The 27,123-nt window shown below is 47.9% G+C and overlaps 2 protein-coding genes across 7 annotated transcripts in view; one reads left to right on the top strand and one right to left on the bottom strand.

The window, feature by feature from the left end:
- NAE1 (NEDD8 activating enzyme E1 subunit 1) overlaps window positions 1-27,123 on the bottom strand; it is a 56,183-nt gene that overhangs the window by 14,322 nt on the left and 14,738 nt on the right. For 3 of the 5 annotated variants that reach the window (XM_015068039.3, XM_027075922.2, XM_027075923.2), the window contains exons 1-8: window positions 9,946-10,098; window positions 6,299-6,402; window positions 6,151-6,211; window positions 5,004-5,034; window positions 4,237-4,308; window positions 3,805-3,884; window positions 3,116-3,225; window positions 682-791 (exon numbers count right to left, since the gene is read on the bottom strand). In XM_015068039.3, coding sequence (XP_014923525.2) covers window positions 682-791; window positions 3,116-3,225; window positions 3,805-3,884; window positions 4,237-4,308; window positions 5,004-5,034; window positions 6,151-6,211; window positions 6,299-6,402; window positions 9,946-9,998 — 621 coding nt within the window. In that variant the 5' untranslated portion in view covers window positions 9,999-10,098. Of the gene's footprint in view, window positions 1-681; window positions 792-3,115; window positions 3,226-3,804; window positions 3,885-4,236; window positions 4,309-5,003; window positions 5,035-6,150; window positions 6,212-6,298; window positions 6,403-9,945; window positions 10,099-17,448; window positions 17,473-27,123 lie in introns of those variants that run through there. The other 2 variants (XM_027075924.2, XM_053210154.1) reach the window with 2 other exon arrangements.
- Window positions 16,984-25,657, top strand: CA7 (carbonic anhydrase 7). Of its 2 annotated transcripts, none has more exons than XM_027075929.2 (7): window positions 16,984-17,141; window positions 19,681-19,878; window positions 22,666-22,784; window positions 23,480-23,575; window positions 23,679-23,741; window positions 24,269-24,424; window positions 24,882-25,657. In XM_027075929.2, exons 1-7 carry the CDS (start codon window positions 17,102-17,104, stop codon window positions 25,002-25,004), a joined length of 795 nt encoding a protein of 264 aa, XP_026931730.1. In that variant the 5' UTR covers window positions 16,984-17,101; the 3' UTR covers window positions 25,005-25,657. The 2 variants fall into 2 exon arrangements, with proteins under 2 accessions (XP_026931730.1, XP_026931729.1); XM_027075928.2 differs by lacking the exon at window positions 16,984-17,141 and adding an exon at window positions 17,155-17,647.

Below are 27,123 nucleotides of genomic sequence, written 5' to 3'. Positions count from 1 at the left end.
AGCGAAGTCAGATGCTTAACCGATTGAACCACCCAGGCGCCCCAGGTTTGTACTATGTGGGTCCCCATTTTCCCATCAAGAAAACAGTCTCAGCGACTGCTACCCAAAAAGAAAACTCAAATCTCTTGATTTCAGAAACCAATCCTAGACTGAGAAAACTGTCTGATGAAACAAATAACCAAATACCCACATTTTAATTAATACATGGGTAGGAAAAAACACATACTCCTTTAATTATATAGTCTGTTATAAATATCATTATTTCCATAATGAAATATGGAGTTGCCTTGGTAACTCTTCAAACATTAAGTTTCAAAAGCAATCAATTTCAACAAACACCCACCCCAAATTCATACTATTTTAAAAAGTACATCTAATTGTTTAGAAACGGGCCATGAAGAGGTCTGCTGGGATATGTTAATGTCTAATTTCTTGACCTGGGTGTTGATTACACAGATATAGTCAGCTAATGAACTTCTCTTCAATAAAAAAGCTTTTTAAATTTTGGTCAAAAACAAATTTATTTCAAAACAATTAAGTACAATGTTGTTACTACATAATCTGGATCACATGAATATGGATGTTTATAGTATTTTCTCACTTTGGTGTAATTCAAAAACCTTAAGTTAAAAAAAAAACTTTTAATCTATCTATAAATTGAAGGTTATATATACTACCAACCTTTTTTTCCATATGATCCAAATCATATGACTGAAAATGTTCTCTCAGTTCAGGAAATGGTTTATCCAGTCGTAGATCCTCTAATGCATTATCTGGATGAGATTCTATTACTGTGAAACAAATAATCCCAAAACATAAACTTCTTTAGTGATACTTCTGGAATACACTACATTATAGAAACTTAAGAAATCTAGTTTCTAAATGGGCATAGGGCCTACAGGTTTTTTTCTGTTCATTTTTTTTTTTAACCAAGAAACTGATTTTATTTATTTATTTATTTATTTTTATTTTATTTTTAATCTTTATTTATTTTTGAGAGAGAGAGAGACAGAGTGCGAGCAGAGGAGGAACAGAGAGTGGGAGACACAGAATCCGAAGCAGGCTGCACAGAGCCCGATGCGGGGCTCGAACCCACAAATTGTGAGATCATGACCTGAGCTGAAGTCAGATGCCCAACTGACTGAGACACCCAGGCGCCCCATGATTTTATTTTTTTAAGTAAGTTCCACACCCAACGTGGGGCTCATATTCACAACCCCGAGATCAAGAGTTGCATGCTCCACCAACTGAGCCAGCCAGGTGCCCCTTTTCTGTTCATTATTGAGATAAATTTACATACAGATATATATTCATATTTTACTAAATGCACAAATCATAAGTTGACTATAGTTTTAATAAAAGTAAAATAGAACCGAATTATCTTGCCATTATAATTGAAAAAGATCAAAATTGATAAAATGTGTGTTCAGATAGCATTTAACAATCCACCCTTCCCTTCCTGTGGCCTTCAATAGACATCATCACCATCTTCCTAGACCTCTTCTCTAGAAAGCTGATGGTTATCCTTGACTTTTTTTTTTAAGACTTTAGTTTTAAGTAATCTCCACACCCAAAGTGGGGCTCAAACTTACAACCCCAAGATCAAGAGTCGCATGCTCTTCTGACTGAGCCAGCCTCTATCCTTGACTTCTTTCTTCCTTGGCCCAACATCAGTCACACCACATGTCCTGGTATCACTTCATACACAGTTCCCCACATGAGGGGAGTACAGGAACATGTAATTTCAGTGAGTGGTTAGGGCTAGGCCTAGTTCTGTTACTTGCTAACTGTGTGACCTTGGGCAAATAACTTAATCTCTCTGTGCCTCAGCATCCTCATCTGCAAAAAGCAGATGTGTAATAGTATCTACCTTATAAGAATTTTAGAAAGATTATATGAAATAATCCACATTAAGGCAGGCACACAGCTAGCAATATTAACCCTCATTACTATCTACCTCCTCTTCCCTATCCTTATAATATCTGCCTTAAGGCAGGGGCTCAGGGGGCCCCAGGGTGGCTCAGTTGGATAAGCTTCTGACTTCAGCTCAGATCATGATCTCACACTCCATGGGTTGGAGCCCCGCATCGGGCTCTGTGCTGACAGCTCAGAGCCTGGAACCTGCTTCCGACTTTGTGTCTCCCTCTCTCTCTGCCCCTCCCCCACTCACGCTCTGTCTCTGTTTCTCAAAAATGAACAAATGTTAAAAAAAAAAAAAGCCCCACAGGGGCTTAGTCTCTGTCTCTCTCAACTAGCTACACCACCAGAAATTTCCTAACAGCAACACTTGCCTCTAATTTTCACCTCTTCAAATACATTCATTTTCTACCCCACTTTAGGGTGACACATTTGAAATAAATTTTTCACCCTGTCACTCTCCCACTTACAACTCTTAAAGAGCCTACCACCACCTTCCAGAAGTTTATCCCACAAGCCACTCCCAAACTACCAAGCAGATACTACTCCCCAGTGATACTACCAACACCAATGGCTATCAACTGCTCTAGCAGAGTACCTGTCTCAGAGCAATGCAGAATACTGAATGAAAACTGTCCAATAATTTAAGATCAAACAGTTGTAAGTAAAGGGCTAATATCATTCTTGAGCTCATGCCAACCTGCCTATGAATGACCTCAATCTCCTAAAACACTGTTTCCTTGGAACAATAAGGTAAATGCTTTGCTTATTATGTAGAACTGTCCCTGAACTGGGGGAGCCTATTGTCAATATGAGAATGGAAGGAAAGATTGGAGAAAAAGTGGTATGACATCGATCTATGTGTCACTGTGGCCCACACACCATGGCTCTCACCTATAGCAGCCCTATGCCCTATGCGGGTTAGGAGGCGCATAAGCTAGGGACTTGCATAGCTGCTGGGCCTCGTAATAAGATGAAAAAGCTGTATCTGTTGTATTTCCTGCTTTGCATCCTTCTATAGTGCTAAGGAAATATTAGATTAACGTCTGTTGATTTTGATTGCCACTCTGAACCTGTAACCATAGTCGTGCTGTTACAAATTTACTTTGTAATTTAAAACGGACTTCCTAAATTGTCAAGTTTCTAAAACTGTAGCTAAAGCAACCAATGGCAAGCACCATATGTGCAACAGTTTTACCTGGATGTTCTTTTATAATGATCCTCATATAACCAACTAGTCCATATGTCCTACAGATCAAAAGAGGGATTTGGGAATTCCAGAGGACATCTGCTAAACGTAGTAATGTACTGTAAAAGGAAAGCACAATAAGTAAGACCATAAGCAAATGGATGTATGCCAAACATGAAAGCACATTAAAATAAAGGAATTTTCTTACTAATTAATGCAAAGACAGATCTATTACATTTACATATGCAGGTCACGGATACACTGAAAAACAAGCAATTCCAGAAGGTTGCAGTCTCACAGAAAGTGTATCTTTTGGACTAGAGGGATATGAAAGCCTCTTTTTTGTATTAGGGACAATGTTCTTGAAAGACACTTCCTGACATTTCCATAACAAAGAGGAAAATATGTATTTAAAACTCTAGTATACATCAAGCACACTATAATTCTAACTAGGTTTTTTTCACTAAAAAAATAACCAAGGTTTAATTTAACTGCTCTAAATATGTATTAAGAAAAATTTCACATCTCAGTACTTTTCTCTTTCCTATCTTTTCGATGTTGGAGATTTATAAGTACTTCCAATTAAAGGTTTCTGTGGAGTTTAAGAATTTTAAAAACTATAGACTCTGCAGAGAAAACAAAAACTATTCAAATCTAATAAGAGACTAAAATAAAAACAAATTATCATAAAAATTTACCTTTCAGGAAGCTGAGTTGCAACCACAATGGTAAACCTACAGAAAAATGAAGGATCATTGTCTAGAAGGTTTTCTGGACTCTAAATAGGACACAGGAAAAGAATTCAACAATTTCACAATCACATTAAACATGTCAGAAACAGTTAAGATATTTAAGAACAAATGAGGCAACATGCTAGACTCCAATTTTAAGTAATTCAACTCTCAATTAAACATAAATATACAAAAGGTTCAAAATTCTAAATTCTGTGGTGCCTGGCTGGCTCAGTCAGAAGAGCATGTGACTCTTGATCTCAGGGTCAGAAGTTCGAGGCCCACGCTGGTTGTAGAGATTATTAAAATAAATAAACTCAAAATTCTAAGTTCTTAGGGCTTTGAATTATTAAAAAGTTACATTTCTACACAGAGATAATAATGTGTATACATATATACCTCTTCCACAAAACTCCCAGAGACGTCGTTATTTAATTCTTGTAAGAATTCCATGGCAGCTTGAGCTCGGTTCTTTTTAAAAACAAAGCATTTGACTTGAATTAGAAAAAATTTGGTTAAAATGTAACCCCTCAATTTACAGATCAAGCAAACATACTATAAAACTACCCAAATTTCATGCATAGATATGACAGTTCTGCTTTTCATAGTATTTAAACTGAGGCCAAACCAGAGTATTATTTAAACGACTAAATTATTTGCACCCTACTTTTCTGATTAGGCAAATGACCAGAAAACCTTGGGTAGCAGGCAGAGATATTCTGGACCAAGTCTAGGTTCACTCTAAGCTCCTACATTTACAATCCTATATAAGAGAAAACAATCAAAGAAACAGTCATTTCCATTGAGAATATTGTACTAAGTTGACTATTATACCTTTTAAGATTTTTAATATGGAATACACAAAAATAAAAGATATGCTAACTTTTAGTTAAAAATGTTGTTAAATAGAATATTCCATCCTCTAAACATTAACATCACTCAAGGTTTAGCTTTAATACAAGTTACATCATAAAAACAGTACTTTTAAGTTCTTAAACTACCAAGCATATAAAGAGCTGCAAGATATTAAAAAAAAGAGCTAATTTAACTTTTTTCTCAGAGAAATAATAAGCTCTTTCAAAGTCAAAGCTTTTCAAGCAATGAAAACATAGTGGCATCATGAGATGCTTAACACAACTATAGTCTGTAATAAATTGATGTTTTACCTTGCCGATGCTGCTTCTTTGAAGGAAAAAACTAAAATAGAATTAAAAAAAATTAAGGGCTTCTTTGACTCTAAAGGAAAGGTTATATTTCATTCATACTATGAAACAAACTATATTTTGATTACAGGTTATAACAACCTTGCTGGAGAAAGATAACGAGATGAAACTTCTAATCAAAGACCAGGCTAACATATCAATGTTTCCAAAGTGTGTACCACAGCATACGAATTTCATAAGATGCTATGAGAGAAAAAAAGTTCCCTGGTTTTACAAAGTTTAGGAAACACAATATGTTCTATTTCCCTCTTGGAAATTCATAATATATATAATACACATGACATTAAAGTCTTATAGAAATGCTTAACTTCATTTGGCCCATTTCCCAAACTTATTGGACCATGAAATACTTTTACCCATTTAGCAACTATTAACATCCCCCAGAGCCAGTGTTCCACAGACCACACGGGAAATGCTATATTGAACTGCTTGTTTTTGTAGGTAACTCTAATTGACTTATTCAAGCTTCTTCCCACACATACCCTTTTCATGTGTCAAGGTCCAGATCTGAGGCTGGGTACCATTTTGTAGCACAAAATTAGTGGCTCCATAAAAAAAGAAATCTTATTCTTATCACACACTGCTCTAACCAACCAAGTAAGCAAAGATAATGGGACTTTTTCTTTAGAGATACAAATAAAAGGACGCTGTTGTGGATATACTATAGCCCAATATCAAAGTTCAATATGAACTAAATTCTGACTCTCCTTGAGTGTACTCATTGTTGTCACATACTAACAAATATAATGAGAGATTCCAGCCTCCAAGCCCCTGAAAAGAGCTTGAAATCCAAATCTGGGAATGCTTTGGAAGCTAAATTACGATCATCTTTTAAAAAATGATACACAGGCCATCTTTAAAATAGCACTTTTATAGAGACAGTGGAGTGTACAGAGAGATATACCTGGACTAAGCTCAGAAGAAATACAAATAAAAGGTAGTTTTTATTATTCTTATAATCCAAAAAATACAATTAATTTAATTATAAAAAAATTATATATATATATATACACACACATATATGTGTATATATATATAAATAATAAACACCTTCCCTAACAGGCATGTGTTTGAAAAGAATAGAACATACTTATTTCCAGCATCTTCTCCGCTGACCTGATTTCCATCAATAATTGTAAATGAACCAATACCTGGAAGACAAAACAGAGTCAGTCAAGAAAACATATTTCTAGTTCAAAACCATAAGGGGTAAATTTACAACCACAAAACTACATTACCTGGTAGTACCAAGTTTTTTAGAATTTCAGTTCCTGTGGCTGTTGCATTTATTAGGCAAACGTGAGCAGATTCTAAAGCCTCTTGCCCATGATCACCCCACAACCTATAAAACAAGACACAAATTCAACATTTTTAAAACTTTCATACAAATGCAACTTTCTTAATTGGATGCTGACCTGTGATCTTCAAAGTGTTCTTGCATAGAATGGCTGCTGTGATGACCACAGCAAACATGTGAGACAGGAACAGCAGCAGGTGTTATGGGGATTATATAGCTAAGTAACCTGAGACTCAGACAGGTTGATGCCTGGCATGCATGATTACAAGGAGGTCAAATCAGCACTAAAAACCTTGCCTTCCAGCTCCTTGTCCACTACCCTTTTCAAGTCAGATAACTTACAGAGTCTTTAGATATATTCACTAACATTACAGAAGTACCTTAAAACCTCTTCTGTTCTCTATTTCATTTCTCCTTAAATTATATAGACTAGTATATTTAAGATCTTGACATAGAATTTACCACTGTGACATCTGCAAGAGAAAAGGTTTACCAAGAAAACTGAATTATTGTCATCTGAAAGGCCTCACATTGACTTCTACAGGAGTGCTTTAAAATATAATACCAGGGACACCTGGGTGGCTTAGTCGGTTCAGTGTCCGACTCTTGATTTCAGCTCAGGTCATGGGATCGAGCCTCGCATGGGGCTCCATGCTGGGTGTGGAGCCTGCTTGAGATCCTCAAGCCCGACCCCCACTCTCTCTCCTGCCCTTTTCCCCTGCTCGCTCTCTCTAAAAAAATAAAATAAAAAAATATAATACCCAATGCTCACTTTAGTAGCATGATTAATAAATGCATAAAATGCATACATTAACAAACATAAAGATATAATAAGAATTAGACAGATATATTTTATAACCTGATTCACAATGGCATATCATTAACGGGGCAAAGTACATGATCACACATGCACCATGGCATCTGGGCCAACCTGGTTACCTTCACCCAGAAAGCCCATTATCTTTTCTTGTCAGTATGGAAAGTATAGGGGGAGCCCAAACCATTAGAAAAATGCTACAGTGTGGAGGACTGATAGGTTTTAATGGGCTTTCCCTGTCACCTAATCTAAAGCAGATTCCCTGTTATTGTGTAGCCAGTATGTCCTCCAGAGCATATCACAACTGTTTTTTATTTGCTGAACATCCATCTTTCTATTCCACTCTAAGCTCCATGAGGGCCCAGATGACTCCCTATATGCACTGCTGGAGACCCAATGCCTGGCACACTGCCTTGCCCAGGGTAAGTGATCACTGAACAGCTGTCAAATGAAAGGAGGAATAGCACAGAAGAACCAGACAGACTGGAAACATCTGTTTTGTTTTTTTTTTTTCCTATGAAAGTAGGGCACACAGAAGACACCTGACATATTTGGTTGATGTCTACTTGGGCAGTCAGACAGTGAGCCTAAGAGAATGCTGATGCATCTCTAGGTAACATGTTTCAAGAAAGAGGCCACACAAGAAATCAATCCTCTTTGCTCCCTTGCTGGCTTAGCTATGGAACACAAGGCCTTGTTGATTGTTGCCCAGCTGCACAACTTTGCTTCTAGCTGCCTCACTCTGACATTTTAAAACCAATAGCCAAGTCTCATCATGAAAAGTAAAATTTGGTCCTTAACTGGACTGGACTCAGCAAAAACTCTCTTTTGTTAAAGTTTCTTAGTAACCTAAAATACCTTCTCAGCTCTATCTTGTGTGGTTATAACTGAACATTCAAAACACAAGCAATGTTGGGGTGCATGGGTGGCTCAGTCAGTTAAGCATCCGACTTCAGCTCAGGTCATGATCTCACGGTTCATGGGTTCGAGCCCCATGTTGGGCTCTGTGCTGAGAGCTCAGAGCCTAGAGCCTGGAGCCTGCTTTGGATTCTGTGTCTCCCTGTCTTTCTGCCCCTCTCCTGCTCACATTCTCACTCTGCCTCTTTCTCAAAAATAAACATTAAAAAATTTAAAAAACAACAACAAAACACAAGCAATGCTAAAAATTTATAAAAGGACACAAGCTGGTTATAAGGGCTCTGTCACCTTGCTACCTTTCCCAGAAGCTTGGGAACAGAGTGATGTGAATGAGTATAGGCTCTGAAAAAGCCAGAAGGGCCTGTTTGTTTGTTTGAATTTTTTATTTTTTTTTTAATGTTTATTTATTTTTGAGAGAGAAATAGAAAGAGAGAGCCAGGTAGGGGCAGATAGAGAGGGAGACAGAATCTGAAGCAGGTTCCAGGCTCTGTCTGAGCTGTCAGCACAGAGCCTGATGCAGGGCTCAAACCCACAAGCCGTGAGGTCATGACCTGAGCTGAAGTTGAATGCTTAACCGACTGAGCCACCCAGGTGCCCCTAAATTTTTTTTAATGTTTATTTATTTTTGAGAGAGAGACAGAATCTGAAGTAGGCTCCAGGCTCTGAGCTGTTAACACAGAGCTGGACGCGGGGCTCAAACTCACATACCCAAGATCATGATCTGAGCCAAAGTCAAACACTTAACCAATTGAGCCACCCAGGAGCTCCAGAAGGGCCTATGTTTAATTTACATCCTAGCTCAAATATATGGAAGACTTCAGACAAGTTATCTAACTTCTCCAAGACTGTTTCTCCATCTATAAAGCCAAGAGAATGTCTGCCTTCAAAGCTGCTCTCAGAATTAAGTGACTAAAGCCTCTTAATACAGCAGTAGACTGGAGGTACAAATGGGAGTTCAAGGGGACATAGGGACATACTGTAACTTCTCCCGGCCTGGGGGCTCCAAAAGAGGATGGGGACCAAGCATTTGTGTTACTTCCACTGCCTTAACATACAGAAAATGCTCAATAAATAAGGAATGGGGAATGTAAGGAGAAAAAGCAAGGCAGAAGAATTAGCCAAGGACCTGCCGGATGGCTTAGACCTGCAGTGTCTATTAAGGTAGCCTGTAGCCACGTTTGGCTACTGAGCACTAAAAATGAGGCTAGTCGGAACTAAGATGTGCTTACAGGTATAAAATGCCAGGTTTCGAAGACAATATGGAAAAAAAAAAAAAAGTAAAGTATCCCTAACAAATTTGTATATTGATTAAGTGTTAAAATGGTGTATTTTAGGCATAGTGAGTTTAAATAAACTGTATTTTCCACCTGTTTGTTTTTTTTTAATGTGGCTGCTAGCAAATGTGTAATTACATATGCAGCTCACACAACACTGGCATTATATTCCTACCGGACAGCGCTGGCTGTCCCTAACACTCGGCGCCGCTCTCAGCAGACAGGACGGGGTACTCGCGATTCCCCAATTCTGCTAAATGAGGAGTGAGAGCGCAGCGAGGCGGGGCCGGCTGCCGCCCTGGTGACCGGGCCGACGCTGGGACCGCGCACCTCGAACTGCACACCTCGTGGCGGACGGGCGCGCCCCCTGGGGAAGGGGAGTCCCGACCCTCAAAGGGTATCTCAGGGGCCCCCAGTCTGGGAAGCCCCCAGAGCGGGCTCCCCAACGCCAGGACTGCACGCCCTGGCCTAGAGGGAGGCCTGTAAGAGGCCCGCCCGCGCCGCCCGCTGGCTTAGGCCCGGCCGCGACGTAGAAGAGCCCGCCGGCCGGCCCGCCCGACTCGGTGAGCCCTGGCTCACCTCAGCTGCCGGTCGTACTTCTGCTCCTTGAGCAGCTTCCCCGGTTGCGCCATGGCCGCACCCGCCGCGCGAACAGCCGAGCCCCTACTGAACACCGCCACCACTTCCACGAGTGCGCAGGCGCATTGAGCGCCCCTGCGTCGCCGCTGCCTCCCGCGCGCCGCCCGCAGGGGGCGCCACTACCTCACTGCGCACGCGTCGCCAGTACACCTGGGGCGTATGCGGGCCCAGCCGGAACCCAGAGTAGTGTCTTTTCGCCCAAGCTCCAGCCCTGCTAGGCTGCCAGTCCGTGACTTTGTACGTGCAGTAACTGTGGGGGATTCTGGCTTTGGAATCAGGCAGATTTGGTCTTTAACCACATACTAGTTGTGAAGTATGCTCTTTACCTCTCAAATCCTCTGTTTGCTCATCTGTGCATTGGGGATAAATGGATCTCCATCACCGGGTCTTAAAGGAGATTTTGAATACACAGAACCAAACTCACAAAAAATCCTGAATGGATAATAACTTTCATTATTATGATCATTATTGTTCACTCATTTCTTCCATCCTCTCCATGCAACAAGCCCACACAAGGGCCTGTTTCAAACCACAAAGTTAGCTGCTCCCAACTGCAGATATAAAGACAAAGAAGTCCGAGATCCTGTTCTTGAGAAGTTCACGGTCTTGAGAAGGGAGAGAGACAATAAATAAGTACTTACTAGACAATGTGGCCCTCCTATAAATCGAGGGAAGCTGGGGTGCTGAAAGGTGCACAGAGGAACTCCACCCACTCCCCCCTCCTCTCTCCAGGAATGTTTCACATGGTGTGGGCAAGGAAGAACTTTTAAAGCAGAAGGAATAGCAGGTGTCATTCTTGGGAGGCAGAGAAGGCATGGCAGGATGGAGGCTTTAAAGGAAATTTGGTGTAGTGGGGAGTTAGACAAAGAGTAGGAAGAGGTCAGGGGAGGCTTGATAGACAGCAGGGGCCAGGTTGTGAGGCCGTGAACATAAAAGCGAGAAGGAATTTAAAGCCCTCTACTTTCTGAAAAGAGCCACTTTGGGGGGGAACAGGATGGCTGCCCTGTGAGGATGGGTGCCAAGGAAGAGGGTTGCTCCAAGAGGAAGAGGGAGAGGAGACTGGAAGCCAATCAAACAGCAGGGAGGAAGGTGAGGATTCTTTCCCCCTCTATCTTCCAGATCCTACAGGCACCTTCAGGTTAATAATTGCCTGAAACAAGGTGAAAATGAGCACAGATCCCCATCCCAACCCACCATGGGATGGTGACAAGGGAGGAGGCACAGTTTGACGGTAATAATGCAGTGATGATAGATGCAATTCCCCTGAGTGCTGTCTCCAGGATCAGTGTGGGGCACACCCTCCTATAACTTCCCTGGCACCCATGGAATACAACTGATGGGAAACAAAGGCATGAGGCTCTCCCAGCTCGTCATGTACTTATGCTGTCACATTTCCTTCTCCAGTTGGACAGGTGAAATATAAGGGATAATAAAATACACCCAGGAATGTGAGAAGCTCAAAAGGCAACAGGTGAGAGTTCACTGCTTAGCTTCTCATGTTCTGTGTAGTCATGGACTGCATGGACTACATCCCCAAATTTGGTAGTAGAAGTCATAATACCTATGAAGAAATGCATGGTTTTGACAAAGTTTCACGTTGGTGGTGTCTGTAAAAGGATACTTCACAGTATTAGTTTCCTACAACTGGTGTAACAAAGTACCACAAACTTAGTGGCTTAAAACTACAGAAATGTAGGGACTCCTGGCTGGTTCAGTCATTAGAGCATGTGACCCTTGATCTCGGGGTTGTAAGTTCGAGATCCAAGTTGGGTATATTACTTAAAAATAAAACCTTTAAGAAAAAAAAATCTTAAATTAAAAAAAAAACTACAGAAATGTATAGTCTCACAGTAAAGCTAGAAGTCTGAAATCAAAGTGTGGGCAGTTTGTTCCCTCTGAAGCCTGAAGGAGAAAATCCTTCTTGGCCTTCCTAACTTCTAGTGGTTGGCTGTCAATCCTTGGCTTACAGCCACAACACTTCAGTCTCCACCTCCATCATCACATGGCATTCTCCTCTCATGTCTCTGTCTGGATCCCTTCTCATAAGGACATCAGTCACACTGGATCAGGGCTCTCCCTAAAATTACCTCATCTTAACCTGATTACATCTGCAAAACCACTATTTCCAAATAATATCACATTCATAGGTGCTGGCAACTTTTTGGGGGGAGGGAGGATGGCCAGCAGTGGGGTGGGGTGGGGAATGACCCAATTCAACCAGTAATAGCATATAAAAGTCCTTGTGCTGGATCCATGGAGGTTGACTTGATCAGACACAAACCTTGCCATCTGAGAACTCAGGGCCCACTGATGACTTTTTCCTATTGTGGAGGACAGAGAAACTAGATCTCAAACTAGGAAACCATGGCCTCATGCATTTAAGCCGTTGGTTTTCAAAGTGTGGTCCTGGACCACCAGAAACAGCAGCACTTTGGAACTCATTAGAAATGCAAATTCTCAGGCCCCATCCCAGACCAGCTGAATCAGAAACTCTGGGATAGGGTAAGGCCCAGGGAATCATTTTAACAAGCGCTCCGGGTGGTTCTGAGGCACACTCAAGTTTGATAACCACTGACCTAGCCCAACTTCCCACTGAACAAACAAGTGGGAAAACTGAGCCCCATAACTACAATAGTACCCCCATTTATCAAGCACTGATACTATATGCCAGGTAGGCCCTTGCCATGCATCACCTCATTTTGTGCTCATCCAAAGCAACAGATATCACCCCATTTCATAGATGAGAGCAGAGGCTTGAAGAGGTGAGTAAAATTCCAAAGCCTCACAGATATTAAAAGGTGGTACAAGAATTAGAAACAAACACCCCAACAGATCTCGCCAGGCACCAGATCAGGTCGATTATTTTACCCATCTTGGTTGGCCTTAGCTGGGGGAGCCTGGATCCTTGGGTTCCCAAGCAGTCTGGGGCTAGCTCTGCCCTGGAAGAGCTTACAATCCATGAGAAACCAGGCAGAAAGAATAAGTCACAACCCAGGACACCTTCCCAGGCCTCTACCACGATCTCTCCTGTCCTTGCCTATCCTAGCCCTTCTCATCCTGGTGTTCCTTAGCCAATCTCTCGCCTTTCACCCCCACTCCTCCCCGAGGCAGGTGTGGGTCTGTAATGTTCACAGTTGTATCTCCATGCCTGGCCCGGAATGTGGCATTAGTGAGTCTTCGATCAATGCATATCGTGTGAGTGAGTTGGGGAGGAGCAGAGAGAGCAGGAGACACAGAATCTGGAACAGGCTCCAGGCTCCGAGCTGTCAGCACAGAGCCTGATGCGGGGCTTAAACCCACAAACCGCCAAATCATGACCTGAGCTGCAGTCGGACACTTAACCCCAAAAGAATAGATTTCTGAAACTACTTCCACCATACTTTCTCACTCTAAAATGTCTTACTGGCAATATGTATATCATCCGATTTGGTAATTCCACGTGTAGCAATCTGTCCCAAGGAAATTATCAGACACACACACACACACACACACACACACACACACATACACAAAGATGTATAAATAAGAATGTTCACTGTAGTGCTATTTACAATAGTGAAAACCAGAAATAATCTATACACTAGAGATTATTAAGTGTTGAGCTCTCGAAGGCAGGGAAATGCTTACCATAGGGCATTAGATGAAAAAAAAAAAAAAGGTCACAAAGCTATATATATGATTCTCATTATCTTTTCAGTACTACTCAGACATACCTAAAAAGCCTGGCAGGATAGTCACTAAAATGTTAATAGTGATGATTCTTGGGTAATAACATAACCAGTGGTTTTAACTTTCTTCTCTGTGTTTTTCTGATTCTTCCAAGTTTCCTACAATGAATAGATGTAATTAGAAATGGGATGTTTGGGGTTCTAAATGTGCCCAGCAAACTAAGGAAAAGGGGCAACAATAGACATTCTAGGGTCCGAGGAGTACATCCTTGATACCAGGAGTCTCACAGACATCATGTCACCTGACCATCCTATTAGCCTTCTAGACTCTCTATTTCTGTTTTGTAGATGAGAAGACAGGTTCAGAGAGGTAAAGTAACTTGCTCCAAGTCACACAGCCAGGTATGCTTGGAGCCATGCATGAGATCATTCCATCTGACTGTATGCACACATAAACATACGTACTTTGAGTGGAAATGTTTTTTAAAAAATGTGACAAACTGTAATTTTGATTTTAGAGTCTCCAAGCCACAGGGATTCTGGTCTGGCCTGTTGGCCCTGTGCATTAGGTACAATGAGAAGTACACCTGACTTTACTTGTTGCTAGGGCATTGGGCAGCTATTGTCTCAACCAATGCTCACAGGGATCCCCATGAGGAAGGCTGGGCAGGGACAATCCCTTCAGTTATCTTGTAGAGCAAAGACATTGTACCTTCCAGAGAGGAAGTGAGATCTGGTCAAGATCACTTGATGAATGAGATATGACTGTGTAAACCGTCCCTGCCCTCCTCCTCCAGCCCTCCATCATAGCCCTCATACCCACTCACCCCCTCCTCATGTTCCCCTTCCCCATCAACAGTGAACCACTAATGCAGTGAGACCAAAGAATAAATTTTGGGGCAGTGAAATCAATTCATTTGTAAAGACAACACAGAATAGAAATGGGAGGTGCCTGAATGGGGCCCTAGGCTTTCCCAAGTTGACCTGAGTGGGCTGCTGGGGCAACTGGGCTTCACTTGAAAGGGGCAGAGTGCATCGGCTCCTTCACCTGCCTGAGTGCCCAGCACTCCAGAACCTGGAGTAAACTGCTGAAGACAGGCTGCAGGAAGGAAACAAACCAGATCAACTTTTATTTTGTTGTTAAAGAGGTAATAGTTTCTTTCAGAAGGTACAAAGGAGTAAGCAGTGGTGTCCCTCCTACCCCCATTCAGCACCCTCCCCCATCCTCCCTGTCTCCCAGTCTCCTTCCTGGAGGCACTCTCCCAAGCTTTCTTAAGTCCTTCCAGAGAAAGTCTTGCATATATGCAAATGACAATCAAATTTAAAATCCATTTCCTCCCCCTCTCTGTGCTTTTAGACGTGTTGAATAAGGGACTCAACAGCTCTGGATTTTTATCTTTGCTCTGTCACTGTGTTCCCTAACTCTTCCCTAACTCAACTTCTCTAAGCCTTCCTTTCCTCATCTGTAAAACGGGACAAAAATCCACCTACGGTTGCTGTGATTGGATGCAAGCTGTATGAATAATTCCAACTTTATTTTTTTTAATACTATAAATAACTATGGAAAAGGCCTGGGTCACTCTAAAGGAGAAGCAGATCAATAAAGTAGATATATTTGGGCCCCCTCCCCAGGCCCTGAGAGTGGTGCGACTCCCCCGGGAGAAGGGTGGCTGCCTCCTCTGGGATGGAGCAAGCATGTCTTCTTGGTCTGAGGATGACAGTTCTGGATTAGACCTGGAGCCTTGACAGTGTTGTATTCTCTGTCACACGCTGCCCTTGGGGGCCCCATCCCCTGAATCTCTATCACAAGCCCCCTGCCGCTGCCTGATGGCCATATTTGTAGCAAAAACCCCTTCCAGCTCCTGGGTCAGAGAAAGGTAGCTAGGCAGGCTGGGAAGTCAGAGACTGACGTTGGCCCAGCCAAGGAGTTATCAATTAATCTCTGCAACTCTAGCTTGTGGAACTGAGGTTCAGGGCCTAGAAGAGGGAAACTGAGATAGCCACAGAGATGCAGGGGAGCCAGCAGACAAGATGGCAGACTCCTTCCCAAGGTCAGCCAAGAGCAGGGCCTGAAATAGTCTCCTCTGGTCAAGGTCAAATGGCCCTTCACCTCCTGTTGGGTACAGGACCCTGGGTGGGATCATTGGTCTGTCCTTCCATCCACCCATCTGTGTGTCTTCCCAAAACTGCCTGCTGAGGCCTAGTCAGAGACAAGACCTATCCTTGGCACAAGGCCACATCCTAGGATGAATCAGATTGGGCCGCCTGAAGCCAGTGGGTGGAAGACAGAGGAGGGCACAGCAAGGATCAAGGCTTGTGGGCGGGAAAATGTTGGGCCAAGGCAGGCAGTGAGATTGAGTGCAGGGTGGAGGGCCTGAGCTCCCAGTTGGTGTGCCAAAGGTCATGAGGAGGCAAGGAGAGGAAGGACAAATAGCAGGTTGTAGAGGGACAGGCAAAGAGTCCTGGAGGGAAGGAGGAAGCAATGGAGAGAATAAGAGGGTGGGAACCTCAGTCTTGGGTCTATGAGGGAGCCAGCTCTTGACTGTCTGTCCTCATGCCCGCGGGTTGATGCTACTTCCTTCCCATTCTCCCTTTGAGGCACTGGTTCCACCAGGGCCAGGGGTTTGGATTGCCAGTCCTGTCCCTTCTCCTACCCAAAGCTCCTAGATCCTCATAACCACAGGACCCCTGCCCCAGCACCAAAGGGAAGTGGTAAAGAGCAAAGTCTGGAGTGAGACAAACTGGGAGTGAATCCCTTGCACGCTGTGCAGGTCATTTTACCTCTCTAGGCCTCAGCCCTCTCTCTGTGAAAGAGGGCCCATGGAAGTACCACTCAATGTCGTAGGGTAGATACGAGAGGTAGATGACAGAAAGCTTGGCCTGGCGCCTGCCCTAGTGTCTGGCAAACAGGGGAAGCTCCACTTCTGGTGACTTGATGGTCAAGGCACTTTGCATATTAGAGGGGACTTTCTGATCCCAGAGGACTCAGGGCCCAGAGTCCAGGTCCCTGGGAATTGGATTTACGGCTCAGGGACAAGCCCAGGGATGGGGTGGGATGTGGGGAAACCTGGGCAGTCCTCAGCACAGGACAGTCCGGAGCCCGTACACGTGAAAAGGGAGAGTCGTCCAGCCAGGGAGGGGGGATGGGGAGTAGGGAGAGAGGTTCACGTCCCCTGACCCACCCCCCCATCTCGACTCAACTCTGGGGTTCAACTGGCCAGCGGGCAGGCGGGCGGGGGCGGGGCACCGCCGGCCTCTTTCGCCCTGCCGGGGGTTGGGGGGGCGGGTCCCCCGGGAACTGCTCCTCCCGCGCGCCGCAGCTTTAAGAGGCTGCTCGGCGGTAGCGAGCGGGGCTGGAGCCGCAGCCAGAGCCAGCGGAACTGAGAGGAAGGAGCAGGCAGGTGCACGGCTGCGGGGACGACAGCGGCATGACCGGCCACCACGGCTGGGGCTACGGCCAGAACGACGGTAGGCGCAGACCCTGGCCAGCCCCGACCCGCTGGATCTAACCCACGAGTCCAGCCAGATTTCCCGGACTTCAAGCCCCCAACCGTCAGGGAGGAACCGGGACCCCCCTCTGGCCCAGCCCCCCGAATCCAGCCCACCCGCCCGGCGCAAGCTCTGGCTCCCCCACTCCTGGCCCAAAGTCCGCGCTGCGACCCGGCCTCCCCGCCGCCAGCTAGCCACCCCCTGGCTGAGCGCGCGTCCTGCCGCCTCCTCCGCGCAGCCCCTGACTGCTGTGCTCGCCCGGACCTGGGCCCCAACACTCACTCACCCGCCGCAGGCACAGGGGGCAGAGGTGGCCCTGGGCAGCTGGGGGCGGACCGGGCGGAGCGCTGTGCGCGGGTGTCTATGGCGGGGAGCGCGCACGGCGTGTGTGCGGGGACCTCCCGGGAGCTGGGCCCTGCTGGACAAGGGCGCGATGTCCCCGGGAGAGTTTCCCCGGGGAAGTGTCCGGGCTCTCCTGCTGGCAGGTACGTGAGGGAAGGGGGCATTTGTGGGCGCGCGCGTGTGTCTAGGTGTCTACATCGAGCAGAGTGTCTGAGCACGTCCTGGTGTGAAGCGTGGGAGCCCGTGGCCCACACGAGCCTCCTGGTTTGATTGGGAAAATAGCACCTGATCCTGCCTCAGTTTCCTTAGGATGCATAGGAAGGGAAAAGAGGCAGAGGGAGAGCCAGATGGCTTGAATGTGAGTCTGGGACAGGTCAGTTACCCTTCGGGCTATTTCTTACCAAGGGGGTGTAGGGGTGTGGGGTAAGTGTTTCCCCCTTTCCCTCTGGTGAACAGCGAGGACTCAAAACCTACCCTGCCAGGAGAAAATGCTAGGCAGGGCAGGTGGATGTGGGGAGAAAGGAAGGTGCTGGCGACAGGAACACTCCTCGCCTTCCCTCTCTGGAGAGAGACAGTCACTCTTTGTGGGAGGATGGGGGTCCTGGGCTAATTGGGAGGAGGTTGGGAGGGGGTTGGGAGGTTGCAGTGGGTCAGAAGGAGTTAGGGAGGGGCTGTTGTGTGTCTGGCTCCCTCTGGGATCCAGGGACACAAGAGCATATTTTGGAGGGGAGACCCCCAGAGCTGGGCATGCAAAAACTAGAGACATTCAGAAAAAGGCAACAGAGACCAGCAAAGTGGGAGAGAGAGGCAGAGAAGGGGCAGGTTGAACAGAACCCATAGATCATCTTCCTTCCAGCACCCGCTTTGAGACAGTTTCTGGGTGTTTCCTCCAGAGTCAGAGTCCCCTGACTGTACCCATCTGCTAGTCTTGCCCACCAGCTCTGAGCACCCAGTATCCTATAGGGCCTGCCCCATGGGCCTACCACCCTCAGGCCACTGCCCCTCACCCAGCCAGACCTGGGTCATTCAGGTTAGGGACAATGAAAGAGGGAAGGACAGAGAATAGAGGTGCCGGCATGCGGCATGCTCACAGGACTTCAAAAATAACCCAGTGGGTCTGGGCCACAATTCTGAGTCATCCATTGGGGACACAGCTCTGTCGGCACCTGCTGCTGTTTTCTCAGGAAAACTTAAGAAGCCAAAAACGGGGAGAAGCACCAGCCGGCAATAGCTCTAAAAATAGGTTGCATCTCAGGATGTTCCCCAGGGAGATGCCGAGCCTCTAGGCTGCAGATGGAGCCTCTGGGAGGCAGGTGGTGGGCGCTCGTGGGTGTGCACGCAGGTGTATGTGTATGTGCTTGCACGAGCACGTATTTTGCTGTAGTCTTTTATTGCAGACCTGGGTTTGCAACAGGGAGTGTTTGTGTGTGATGGTGTATATGCGTGTGTCAGGTGTAGGTGGCAGTGCTGTGTGTGTTTATACACACGTATGTTGCTGGCCCTGGCCACTCTGGGCCCGATGAACCCAGGTCACTGTGCATATACGTATGTACCCATGAAAATCTCTATAGTCTGTAGGCACGTGCCAGACATGCACGTGCTGTGTGTTTATATCGGTACCGAAGTGTGTGTGCGAAGTGTGGGTGAATTGCCCTCAGTTCTTTTCATCTATGAAATGGGGATCATGCTGGTATCTGCTTCACAGTGTGATTGTGAGGAACGAACACATGTCTCAGAGCCAAGGCTAGGTCGATGTTAGCTTATGTTATTATTTTCACAAACACCAACACGAACATGCTCAAGGTGCAGGAAGAGGCCAGATACGTGGTACGGTCAGGTCAGGGACTTCAGATGCCTGGGGCCCTCTGTGAGCACTATTGGGAATTGGGGAGGAGTCACTGCCTAGAACTGCCCCTTGGCTTGTGACTATATTGGCTCCCTTCCATAAATTACCTCACGGGGCCTCTTATCAGCTCTGGGAGATGAGTTTTAGTAAGGCCATTTTGCAGACAAGGAAATGGAGGCGGAGAGGGGAAGTGGCAGAGCTGGGACTAGAGCCCCAAAGTAGGGGCTAACCTCTGAAGGGATACCAGGGAGACCGTCCCCCACAGGTGTCCTCAGCCCATGGCCCAGAGATCCAGGCTAGCCTGAGTCCTTGCCCTCTCCCCATCTGCAGGCCCCTCACAGTGGCACAAGCTGTATCCCATTGCCCAGGGAAACCGCCAGTCACCAATCAACATCGTGTCCAGCCAGGCTGTGTACTCGCCCAGCCTGAAGCCACTGGAGCTTTCCTACGAGGCCTGCATATCCCTCAGCATCACCAACAATGGCCACTCTGTCCAAGTGGACTTCAATGACAGCGACGACCGAACTGGTGAGTGGCCCTTGGCGGAGGCTGGCCCCCTCCCCCTGGGCTCCTCACCCTGTGTTGGACAGGCTCAGGAAGGCTGGCGTGCTGTGGCGGGGAAGGAAGGCTCCACCTCTCACCAGCTCTGAAGGCTTGGGCTGAGCCTCAGTCAGCTTATGCACAAAACAGGATGCTCTTTTCCTCTCTAGGGTCATAGGGAGGAAAAATGAAAACCAGAAGTGATGTTTGTAGTGCTGGCATATAGCAAATGCTCAAGAAATGTGAATTCCCTTCCTTCTCTTCCATTTACTGCTTTAGGTCAGGTTTGTTTTCACTCTGGGCCCTGTGAGTCACCTGCTGTGTGGCCTAAGGCCAAACCCTCCTCCCTGTGTGATCTGGCCAAGCCCAGCAGAGACAGAAAGGAGCTAATGTGTTCTGTGTGCCAGGCCCTTTGCTAAGGTCTTAGGCGGTTCTTTTATTCTCTCAAGAACCCACCTCTAAAACGGGCAAATAGAGACTCAATGGGGAGTTTGCCCCATTGCTGGGGAGTTCCAAACAAGCCTGGTCCAACTCCAAAGGTCTTCTCTCCAACTCACCCACGAGCTCAAGATTCCAACCAGCCTGCACCAGAGAGCGGCCAGCGGGAACGTATGGCATCTCTTTACCCTGGGATGAGAGTCCAGGTTCTTTCCTAATCAATTCCTAGGTGGAGGCCTCAGGAGCGCTCCTCAGTGAAGAGATTTTATCCTTATAAACAGGCCTGTGAAACAGGCCCCCTAGAGTGGGGCAAGGAGGGAACCTGCTAGAGTTTTTTGTGTAAGGGAGTAACTGGTACTCTGCCTCTCCGTCTCCACCTCTCATCCTGCATACAATGAAAGCACACAAAGGAAATTAAGTTTCAAGTAAAAAATCAAAAAGCAGAGAAGAGGAAGGAAACCACAGAGGAGTGATCTTAGTTGCTTAGCCCTGAGTTCCCTGGTAGGTTAGGAAAAAAGGGAAAGAGGGTCAGCTATAGTTCTTGTTGTAGAGGGGAGGAAATCCAGCGGATTCTCAGAAGAAAGACATTTCCTGGAACTGAATTTTTAGAAAAGCGTCTCACCCAGAGCTTTGGGGCTCTTGATGACCCTAAATGACAGTTTGTGATGGAGCAGTTTTCATATGACTGTATCTCCTAACAGCTTGCAGAGGGCATTAAGGGTTCAATTCAGACATCTGTAGCTTCGTGAAGGCCACTGTTGTTGGGAAGGGAGAAAGGAAGCCAAGGGGGCATGCCTCTGGACCAGTGATCCAGCGGCTTACTTTCAGGCCTGGATGGAGCTCCCTCCCTACCAGAATACCCAGGCCTGAGGGGACAGGGAACCAGCAGAAAGAGAGTAGGCTTGGGAGTGAGACATTTGGGGCTCTGCCACTCACCAGCTGTGTGACTTTGGGCAGGACACCTGCTTTTCCAAGTCTCAGTCATACATCTGTCCAATAAGGGATAACAATGTGTTCCTCTCAAGGACACTATGGGGGTTGATGCCAGCAGAGTGTTGAACACATGGTGAGTGCACAGTGAACAGTAGTGTGTTCTGTAGTTAGGACAGGGAGAGGAGAAGGGAGCCAGGCTCAAGGAGTTTACTCCCCGAGAAGCCACACTGCAGCATCCCAGGTGGGGCATGCTCAGAGGGGTGGGCCCCCACAGGTCATATCAGACCCTGCTGCTCCTGCCTCTCCCGGACGGACGGAGCAGCCTGATTGGGCCCCTGCCACAGCCATACCCCCACCTCCCGCCCCAGACTTCTTTTGTCCACCAGCCAGCAATGCTTATGGACAGGCCCTGCTTCTCAGAGAGGGCAAGGTAGCAAAGAATGGCCTTTGGACTGTTCAGTCGTCCTCCTCCTCACGGGGCCCCCAGGGGACAAGGCCCTGCCCTGGTCACCCATCCTGGAGGGGCCTAGTAGAACTCTGAGCCTGGGGCAGTCACCTGATCCAGCGACTCACATTCAAGCCTCGCTGGGGCTCCCTCGACTGCCTGATCCCTTTCACCTGGAAATTCAATCAGTCCCAGGAGGCCTTGTGCCTGGCTCTAGCTCACCAGGTATCAGGGTGAGAAAGTCACAAAACCAGCACAAGTAGGGACCTCCAAAGAGACCACAGGGAATGGCCCGGGCCCGGCTATTAGAGTGGGAACCGTCAGGAGCTGGCCTTTGGACAACACCAGGTCCTGGGAAGGCTAAAGGTTCTAGGGAGACAGTGTGGCCTGATGATTAGGGGATTGGGCTCTGGACTTATGAAGGAGATACAGGCTTATATCCTAACTTAGTGCCTTGCTGAATGATCTTGACAAAATGCCTTGCCCTCTCTGTGCCTCATTTTCCTCCAATGTAAGATAGAGAAAACACAAAGTTCTGTCTCTTATGACTTCTATAAGGCTTCTAGAAGGATTAAACAAAAGAAGCCCCCCAATCTAACCCTGGGTCCAGGGTCCAGGGGATCCAGACACGAAAGGCCTATTGTTAGCGATAACGGGAGCTTGGGAGACAAGGGCCAAGCTTCTGTGCACAAGTGGGCAGAAACGGGGAGGGTGGCCAATTGGAGTGGTGCACTCTGTCACTACCGGACTCCTCTTCCACCTGCAGGCTGCCTGGATTCCTGCCCTGGCCCCGCAAAGGGCCCACGGCACTGGGTGAAGACTGACCCGAGCCCACTTAGCCCAACAAATTTTCCAAGTGAAAACTTTATCCCTCTCCTGGGCACTGGCCTGGTCCTGGCACTACCAGCTGCCGGGCCGTGTGGACCCTCTCACATAAATTACTACACTTCTTCTTGCAGTGGTGACTGGGGGGCCCTTGGACGGGCCATACCGACTCAAACAGTTCCATTTCCACTGGGGCAAGAAACACAGTGTGGGCTCAGAGCACACGGTGGATGGCAAGTCGTTCCCCAGCGAGGTAAAGGCCCTCTACCTGAGCCCTCCCTTTATTATTTGGAGAAGGCCAGGATGGTCACGCGCCTGGTGTGGGGGTCGAGAGAGGGTGAGGAGGAACAGCCAGAGGTTTGGGAGAGACCACCCCTAGCACAGGGTATTCCACCAGAACTCTGCCCCCTGGTCTGTGACTCGAGAAGCAGTTTTCTGAAGGACAAGTCCAGTCCTACCACACCCTGCTGACAACCCTTCAAGGACTGAGCCTGGTGTTCAAGGCCCTGCAGAAAGTGGCTTTATCTGGCCTCATCTTTTCCTGACCTCCCCCACATTGACCAGCATGTGAAGAATCTCCTGTCCATACCTGGCTCTCTCAAACCTCCCAGGCTTTTTGCCTATGCTGTTCTCTCTACCTGGGGTATCTTTCCCCAGGGTTCTGTCTGATAACCCCTTACTTATCCTTTGGACTCAGCTGCAGGCACCATCTTCTCGTATGGATGGCCATTACCTATTTCGCAGTTCACCCAGGGCAGGACCTGAGCCAGATTTCTCTTTGGGTCACCTGGGGCTCAGGAAAGGGTTGGGCCCAGAGCAGTGTGGATGTTATCTGTGGCCCCTGGGGGCTTCCTACCCCTCTTGCAGAGGGAAGCCCGGCTTTGAGCTCCCACGGCCCCTCGGAGGCGCTAAGCACTGGCCTGGCCTGGCCTGTTGTTGCCCCTATAGCTGCACCTCGTTCACTGGAATGCCAAGAAGTATAGCACCTTTGGGGAGGCAGCCTCAGCGCCCGATGGCCTGGCTGTGGTCGGTGTCTTCTTGGAGGTAAGGGGTGGTTATCAGGGCCAAGAGGGGCACGGGGAGGCCAGCATTGCCCCTAGTTCCAGACATGCTGGGTGCTGGGCTCACACTACCCTTTCCCTGACAGACAGGGGATGAGCACCCCAGCATGAACCGTCTGACAGACGCGCTCTACATGGTTCGGTTTAAGGTGAGACCAGGGGTCCATGGTCTTGACCCAGAGCAGCCTGGTGGGAGGAAGAGGCTGGAGCACAGAGTGGGCCCATCCACTGCAGCCTGACAGCAAACTCTCGCTGAGATGAAGAGTACAGGTTAGCAGCTGCAGTGCCCTGCAAATGACTCCTCTTCATTGGAGTCAGTGGCCTCGCTCAGTGCCCAGGTGACAACCTGGTTGGTATAGGATTGATAAGATGGCTTGTTGTGTTAATGGGCATCCTACAGCCAGCTCCACTAAGGGTAGTTGAAGGAAAAGGCAGAGAGAGAACATGGTGCCCAGAGAGCCCTAGGCACCACAGCTTTTACATACCAGAAAACAGGTGGACAGGGCCGGGTCCAGGGTGGGGGGTGGCATCTGGTATCACAGACCTATGCCCACAATTTGCATCATTGGGCCAAGGAGAAGACTAAATCTTGCCGACAGGAAAGAGTGGGGAGGATGCTGGTCTGGTCCCGGCGGCGGGTCTATGCTGATTCCTGGGTTTGCCTGCTCTGCCCCAGGGAACCAAGGCCCAATTCAGCTGCTTCAACCCCAAGTGCCTCCTGCCTGCCAGCCGGCACTACTGGACCTACCCGGGCTCCCTGACAACGCCCCCGCTGAGCGAGAGTGTCACCTGGATCGTGCTCCGGGAACCTATCAGCATCTCTGAGAGGCAGGTGAGTTCTCCCAGAGTACCAATCGGAGGGCTGGGGCACTCTCAACCAGCAAGCTACAGCTTATAGTCCCACCATCAAGTCTCCCATCTTTTGCTAATAAACATTTAGATTCTTGTGGGAGTTCGCTTGATTATTAGTCATTAGGACCTCACCACAGGCTGAGAGGGGAGACCCCTGCATCCTGGGACCACCCTTGCTGTGTTAGAATCTGAATCCTGCATTTGTTGACAAGTCTTAGCTACATGGAGTTGGAACTAGAGCCAGGTGGAGCAGGGTCCAGGTTCAAAGGCCCTTTTGTGGGTAACTGACATCAGGATCCCAAAGAAAAAAAACGAGTGGGTAGCAAGAGGAGAGAGGGGTAGAGCTGGCTGGCAAGGTATGTCAGATGATGTGTCAGGGATCAAAGAGAACGACAGCACCCCTGCTCTGCCCTGAGTATCTCTTCTGTCTTCTCAAGATGGAGAAGTTCCGGAGCCTGCTTTTCACCTCAGAGGATGATGAGAGGATTCACATGGTAAACAACTTCCGGCCGCCACAGCCACTGAAGGGCCGTGTGGTCAAGGCCTCTTTCCAGGCCTGAGGCGCCTACCTGCCCAGCTGGCCACTAGAGCACCATTTTCCCAAGGGCTTCCACGTCAGCAGACACCAAACCATCTGAGGCTCCCTGCCTGGGGGGTGCTGTGGACCCCCCTCCCATTCAGCTGGCTTGCTCCTTGGCCACCCTGGAGGATTCTTAATGGGACCCTCAAGTCAAGGGACACCCTTCGGCTGGGGACAGGAAGGACAGGAGCTGAGCATGGTCCAAGCCTGAGGCTGCCTCTGCTCTCCAAGACCCAAAGGTCCCTGGGAATCTCCTCCCGTCTTCCCCACTGGCAGTGACAGCAGCCCCACCCTGAGCTCACACTGTGATGGACGAGACCGAGCTCCCTGGGGCAGGCAGCTGACATTTCCAGAAAGACTCAAGCAATAATTAGAGGTGGGCAGAGCTGCCCTCTCGGCGTTACCTCTTCTGCAGGCCTCCGCCATGCACGAACCTCACTGCCGGGCCATTAAAATCAGCACCCAGCCTGCTGGAGATGACATGGCCTTTTCCCTCCAGCCACCTGCTGCCATGGGCAGACACTGGCTATGGCTTAGGTAGTTTCTTCCCTCACCCCCTCCCAGCCACCAAAGCCACCTACATGAAAATCCATCCATGCAATGATTAATAAACTCATTTATTCCTGCAACAAATACCCACTGAGTACCCGTGCTATGTCAAGTACTGTTGTAGACATTGGGAGGAATTGATGGTGATAAGTCAAGCACAGTATGTGGGGAGGGACATCAGTATGACCAGGCGAGGGTTATATAGAGGGCCCAGAAAAGGGGGGGGGGTACCTCATCTGGTGAAGAAATTAAATTCCAGCCAGTATTCCAAGGCAGATATAAAGGATCAGTAAGTTGGGAGCCAAGGGGAGAGTAGGTGTGCAAACTCAAAGATGAAAGAGAGCCCAGAGTGTAAAACTGAAAAGGACCAGGGGGGCTGGAGGCCTGGGGGAGAGCCTGGGCCCCTCCCAAGGCTAATGGGAGTCATAAAGAGTCTTGGGTATAGGCTGGGAAGAGCCAGAAGGGCAAAGGGGGAAGATCCTTGAAGAGTGTAGATAAGCAGGCAGAAGTAGCAGCAGGGAGAAGGTGGTGGCCAGTAGCCAGGAAAGAGGAGACGGGGTGGTAGAGGTGGGGAGCGGTGGGACTGGATGAGACAAGTTTAGGAGGTAAAGCACAAAGACAGGGTTTGGCTATCAGAGAGGAAGAGGGGGTCCAAGGGCAGGACCTCCACATGGGCTGGGGAGCCTGGGCAGGAGCTGACCAGGGTGGACATAGGATTCACAGGGCCCTAGCTGAGGAATGCTAGGAACTGGTGTGATGTTGGGGTGTTAGCCAGGAGAGAGGTAGAGAGGCTGCTCTGAAATGTCCTAAGGTGCTGGAGGGGAGGGGGCCCAGGATGGCCAGAGGAGGAACAGTACGAACCCCTGAGGAGGAGCTGCTGAGAGGTAGGAGAAAAGTCACAGAGTAGGGCCCAACACATCTAGGGGAAAGGGGCATGCTGGGGACTGCTGAGGAGTCTGAGGCAGGGCTGGGGTGAGGATGAGGCTAGGGAGCAAAATTAAAGAGGCATGCACCCTCAGGCTCAATCCTGCATTTATAAGATGCCCCTGAGAGTGGGCATCTTCTGAAATTTGTACCCTAACGGCCTCCTCGCCTCACCCTAGTCCAGCCCAAATCTGGAGGGCTCCCTAAGGAAAGTGCCCAGGTGGATTTAGAGGCCCAGTCATCACTGCAACCCAGACAGACGGGTAGGGAAGGCAGCAGGCAGCCTGGAGGCTGAGGAGTGAGGGAGGACAGCAAACAGGAAGCAGAGAGATATACTGCTGAGGGGGCACTGGTTCAGGGCCTTTGGAGAGACGGCTGAGGACCCGTATGAACAACCTTGGGAAGAAGGCTGAGCTGCTGAGATTGGAGAGGCTGGTGACACATCTGTCTGCTCACTTCACCACAGCCCCTGTCATTGTCACTATTACCAGAAGGGCCCTCCTGGGTTATGAGGTACTTCTGGACTTTGGGTGAGGCCACAAGGAGAGGAAGAAACTGGGTCTTAGACTTTCAGCTTCCAGCCAGGGATGCAGGGAAGGGAGAGGCTTGTTCTGTTGACCCTTCTC

Source organism: Acinonyx jubatus, chromosome E2, assembly GCF_027475565.1.
Source record: "Acinonyx jubatus isolate Ajub_Pintada_27869175 chromosome E2, VMU_Ajub_asm_v1.0, whole genome shotgun sequence".
In the NCBI taxonomy this organism is placed as follows: domain Eukaryota; kingdom Metazoa; phylum Chordata; class Mammalia; order Carnivora; family Felidae; genus Acinonyx; species Acinonyx jubatus.
Note: the sequence above shows the minus strand (reverse complement) of the source record. Positions and strands in the feature narration are given on the sequence as shown.

Bases quoted from the DNA above. Each gene is read 5' to 3' on its own strand.
- CA7 (XM_027075928.2), top strand. From the start codon at position 17,596: ATGTCCCCGGGAGAGTTTCCCCGGGGAAGTGTCCGGGCTCTCCTGCTG. The intron at 17,648-19,680 runs GTACGTGAGGGA...CCCCATCTGCAG, and splicing joins CCGGGCTCTCCTGCTGGCAG to GCCCCTCACAGTGGCACAAG. The intron at 24,425-24,881 runs GTGAGTTCTCCC...TGTCTTCTCAAG, and splicing joins TCAGCATCTCTGAGAGGCAG to ATGGAGAAGTTCCGGAGCCT.